At 46.3% G+C, this 2,011-nt stretch overlaps 1 protein-coding gene across 1 annotated transcript in view; it reads right to left on the reverse strand.

Moving 5' to 3' along the window:
- The window catches only part of plekhh1 (pleckstrin homology domain containing, family H (with MyTH4 domain) member 1), a 51,454-nt gene that overhangs the window by 9,888 nt on the left and 39,555 nt on the right, over positions 1-2,011 (reverse strand). Inside the window, exon 19 of the mRNA XM_037695217.1 lies at positions 870-982. Coding sequence (XP_037551145.1) covers positions 870-982 — 113 coding nt within the window. The remainder of the gene's footprint in view (positions 1-869; positions 983-2,011) is intronic.

Consider the following 2,011-nt stretch of genomic DNA (forward strand, 5'->3'; position numbering starts at 1 on the left):
ACACACACACACACACACACACACACACACACACACACACACACACATGGCCATCTTGGATTTTGACATGGCAACAAAATTTTTGATTGTGAATCTTTTTACATCTAGATGCATCCACACACATACCATACCATACCATACCATACCATACCATACCATTTCATACCATACCATATCGTACCATACCATTTCATACCATACCATATCGTACCATACCATATCGTACCATACCATTTCATACCATACCAGCTTTATTTATAGAGCACTTTAAACACCCACAGGACCAAAGTGCTGCACACATCATAAAACAATCACACACCAAAATGGAAGTTGGCATCTCACCTATTTTTTAAGTTATAATAGTTATAACGTGCACTAATAGTCATAAAGTGCACGCAGGGACAGATGGACTTATGGACGGAGTATTTTCAATTCCCCTCGTTGCTTTGAGACGAGGGACAAAATGAGAAAAAGTTGTCATCTCCATCCAATGTCCCTGTTTGGCTCTGATCCCATTCCACCCTCTGAAGACCCTGACCTCCCACAGCTCTTTTCAAAAAGAGACTGTGGAGGGGGGTCTGGCAGTAAACCCCAGGAACAGTTAGCCTGAATCAGAGCAGATAATCGGGGCTATTATCTCTCTTCCACATTTAATGAGCTGGGCCCCTCAGTTCTTGAACGTTTGATCTATTTTAGAGGAGGAGGGACGTGAAGGACCATCCAGGAGACTGCAGTGAGGTAGACCCTTGAACAGACTCTCAAATGTGCGAGAGACTGAACAGCATGGGCATTTAGAGTGGAGGGGGGACTGAGAAGTAAGTGGGGTAACAGACAGGAAGCCAGCAGAGGCGTGGTGTTTGCATACAGACCTTGAAGAGCTTGAGAGCTTCAGTCTGCAGAGCTTCAGACGGCAGCGTGGTGAGAGGCGAGCACAACCCCTCCTTACAGAAGCTCAAGGCCTCGCTCTTCCACAGCTCACACTCTGGATAAAGATGACCACATCTTATACACAGAAACATACAGACGAAGCAAAGATTGAGTTTCAAAGCTGGAATGGCTCAGCTGCTGACGGCGCCACAAGCACTGACGCAACACCAAGGTTTAAATGACACGACGTAACACTGCTCCGCACATCTGTTTGCACTTCAGCACATTTCAAGTGTGTCAATAATTCTGTTTGTCCAAATGTTTCATCTAGCATGCAAACAGGATATTACAGCACACACTCCAAAAGTTTCAACACAGCTGAAAAGACTCTTCTGCTCTAAGAAACTTCTGCAAAGTTTGATCAACTCATACAGTCGTATAAAAGAGTAACACAATGCGCCGGTGTTCGCTGGCGCTGAGGGATGTGAACAGTTAAAGTTGATAGTTTTTGACACGAGTGCGTTTCTGAACTGGATCTGAACAGTGAATGAAAGTAAACAATGATTTGGTGCAAGACAGTGTATATAAACAGAGGAGGGTTTTTAATTTTATTTTTCAGCTCAAAGAGACAAATCCTGACGAGCGGAGGCAGCAGTTCCATCCTCCACCAGGACCACACTGGCTGAGCCTGTGGACAGCCACTGGTGGCGTTGGTCCCCAGTTTTCTTCAGCCAGTCACTTGAAACGATCCTTTCCAGCAACATAAAAACTAGAAAACATCGTTTCCTGAAACGATAGCGGTGGCTGGTTTACACACACACACTCGGCTGTGAACCGCTCCAGTGAGAGCTGAAGATCAGGATGACACCAGCAGGACCACATCTGCAAAGAGCAGGGATGGAGTCCTGAGGCCACCGGACCGGACTCCCTCCACCTCCTGACTGCACCAACAAATTCTGCTCATAAATGTCTGAACACTCTTTACTAACACTGAGCACAGTGAACGTAAAGAGCTGCTTTCCTCTCCTCAGACACTTGATGGTTTGCTAGAATCTTCTCGGAGCCAATCAAGAGTCTCTATCCAAGGCCTCACCCAGCTCCTCCCACATCGCACCCTCACCTAACTCCTCCCACATCGCACCCT

This window comes from Nematolebias whitei, chromosome 21, assembly GCF_014905685.2.
Source record: "Nematolebias whitei isolate Nwh7 chromosome 21, NemWhi1, whole genome shotgun sequence".
NCBI lineage: Eukaryota > Metazoa > Chordata > Actinopteri > Cyprinodontiformes > Rivulidae > Nematolebias > Nematolebias whitei.